The 2649-nt window shown below is 35.8% G+C and overlaps 1 protein-coding gene across 1 annotated transcript in view; it reads right to left on the bottom strand.

The window, feature by feature from the left end:
• LOC106874622 (uncharacterized) overlaps positions 1-2649 on the bottom strand; it is a 20078-nt gene that overhangs the window by 7076 nt on the left and 10353 nt on the right. The window contains exons 4-5 of the mRNA XM_014922414.2: positions 1896-2005; positions 1298-1408 (exon numbers count right to left, since the gene is read on the bottom strand). Coding sequence (XP_014777900.1) covers positions 1298-1408; positions 1896-2005 — 221 coding nt within the window. The remainder of the gene's footprint in view (positions 1-1297; positions 1409-1895; positions 2006-2649) is intronic.

Here is a 2649-nt window from a genome sequence, read left to right as displayed (position 1 = left end):
TAAAGCATGAAAAACAATTAAATTGTGGAAAAATTAAATGAAATGTCTTTTATTTAAAGTATTTCCTTAGTTTTCAAACACAAGGGACATTTTCCTTTTCTCTGTCTCTCTTTCTCTCTCTCTCTCGTTCTCTTACTGTTGTGAACGCTATGGAAATATTTTTAAAAAAACATTTCATTTAATTTTTCTACAATTTAATTTGTTTTTCATGCTTTACTCTAAATATTCTTCATGATAAAATTATTTTAGCATTTTCTACCTTGTCCTATTTTCCTTATATATATATATATATATAGACATCTTTTTATTTTTTATCTTTCACTGATTTCAGTTATAGGACTGCGGCCAGTCTGGAGCACTGCTTCAAAGGGTTTAGTCAGATAAATCAACCCCAGTACATATGTATTTAAGCCTGGTGCATCCCAGTAAGTGGATTTTATTCTACCAAACTGCTATGACATAGGGATGTAAATAAACCAACACTAAGAAGTAATGGGTGACAAACACTTACATAAAGACGCGCACACACACACACACACACACACACACACACATCTGTTATCTTTTCCTTTGTTGTTTATTTGTTGCAGTCATTAGACTGGGACCATGCTGGGGCAGCACCTTGAAGAATCAACCCCAGTGCTTTTTTTTTAAGCCCGGTACTTATTTTATTGGTTTCTTTTGCCAAACCACTAAGTTACAGGTATGTAAACACACCAACACTGTTATCAATGTGGGTGATGGGGGTCAGACAGACAGACAGACACACACACACATCTGCCAGACATTTAGTTTCCATCTTACCAAACCCATTCTGCTCAAAAGGATTTGGTTGGCCCGAAGCTATAACAGAAGACACTTGCCCAAGGTTCCATGCAATAGGACTGAACCCAGAACCATGTGGTTGGGAAGCATGCTTCTTACTACACAGATATGCCTCAGTACCACCATCCAACCCCAGGATCTAACCAAAAAATATCAAAATATTTTTTAAATAAATAAATAAAAACTTTTATGTTCATGAATTTGTGTTGCAAGACTCCTTGTGTGAAACCGTGTGTTGAAACAGAGAATGGACAAAGCAGAGCAGGAGCACACGAGGGTGGAGAGTGTCACTGAAGAGGTCACAGATGTGTGATGAAAGATTTCCAGACAATGGACACGAGTTAAAATAAAAACAGTAAAAAACGAGCGAAGAATGAATATATAGTATGTGTGTTTATGCGGCAAAAAAAAACAAAAAAAACAATGACCATCCTGAAATACAACAATAAAAAAAAAAAACGATTATACTCACTCCTTTCATAATTAATACCCATTGTATTTAACATCACAGCTAGACTGGGATGATGTGATGAAATTTTCCCCAAGTTTTCTGACAGTAATTTTTCACATCTATCATAATAACCTGCAAAAAGAAATGTCGCCTTTATATGGATAAATAAAAAAAAACCCACCTGAACAGAAAAAAGACATAATGGTTTCATAAGATTGTCTAGAGGTAATTAAGCTCATGAAACCTAATTAAATCCTCCTGTTAACCATTAATATCACATTAACAAAGTTTTAATTCATTTATTTATATTATACAGTTCTATATTTAAGAGATGAGGAAGTATGTATATTATTTACATTATTTACATTTGACGGATATTTGTCCTCATCTTGTTTGTTGTTAACACAATGTTTCAACTGATGTACCCTCCAGCCATCTTCAGGTGCCTTGGGGAAATTTCAAATCTGGGTTCTCATTCCACTACCACCACCACCAACAATGACAACAATGCCATAACACCACCACCACCACCACCACCACCAAGACCCTCAATACTGTCGCCATCGACAACAATACCATGCCCACCACCACCAATTAAAGAACATAATGCAGTTATTACCAATGAGCGAGAGGTTGTAGGCCATGATAGAGGCAGAGTTGATCTTCACGTGTAGCACCATCTGAGGACTGACATCTTTGACGACCATGTTGTAGCCTATTTCTGCAGAACTGATGAAGAAATTGAACAATCATCATCATCATCATTATCATCATCATCATCACCACCACTATTACTACTATCACTGACACCATCATTACCACCATCATTAACGTCATCATCATTATCATCATCATCACCAACACCACCCTATTATCACCATCATTACTGAAATTATCATCATCTTCATCACCACTGCTATCATCACAATCATCATCATCAACAACAGTAGCTTTCTTAGACTTGTCACTATTGTTTACACCAGGGGTTTTCAAACTGTGGTCTGCGGACCACAGGGGGTCCGTGGACAGCAAATACTTTTTATGGGTAATTTGATTTTATATATGTTTTTTAATCGAAATCTTTTAATTGACAATAAACCTATTCGTTAAATACTGTTAAATAAATAAATGCAAAAATATGTTATTTTAAGCAAATATTTATGTATAAATTCCATAAGCGTTTATAAGCGGGTCCCTAAGGTAAAGCCTGAAATATAAAGGGGTCCGCGAGTCAAAAAGTTTGAAAACCCCTGGTTTACACCACTATTATCTGCAGATTTATCATCATCATCATCATCATCATCACATCTCTAAGGTAATGGAGACAGCTATTAGCAACAATGTTCTGCATCACCCTGAATCTCTTCCTCTCT

This window comes from Octopus bimaculoides, chromosome 23, assembly GCF_001194135.2.
Source record: "Octopus bimaculoides isolate UCB-OBI-ISO-001 chromosome 23, ASM119413v2, whole genome shotgun sequence".
Lineage (NCBI taxonomy): Eukaryota > Metazoa > Mollusca > Cephalopoda > Octopoda > Octopodidae > Octopus > Octopus bimaculoides.
This window is presented reverse-complemented; position numbering and strand designations above follow the sequence as displayed.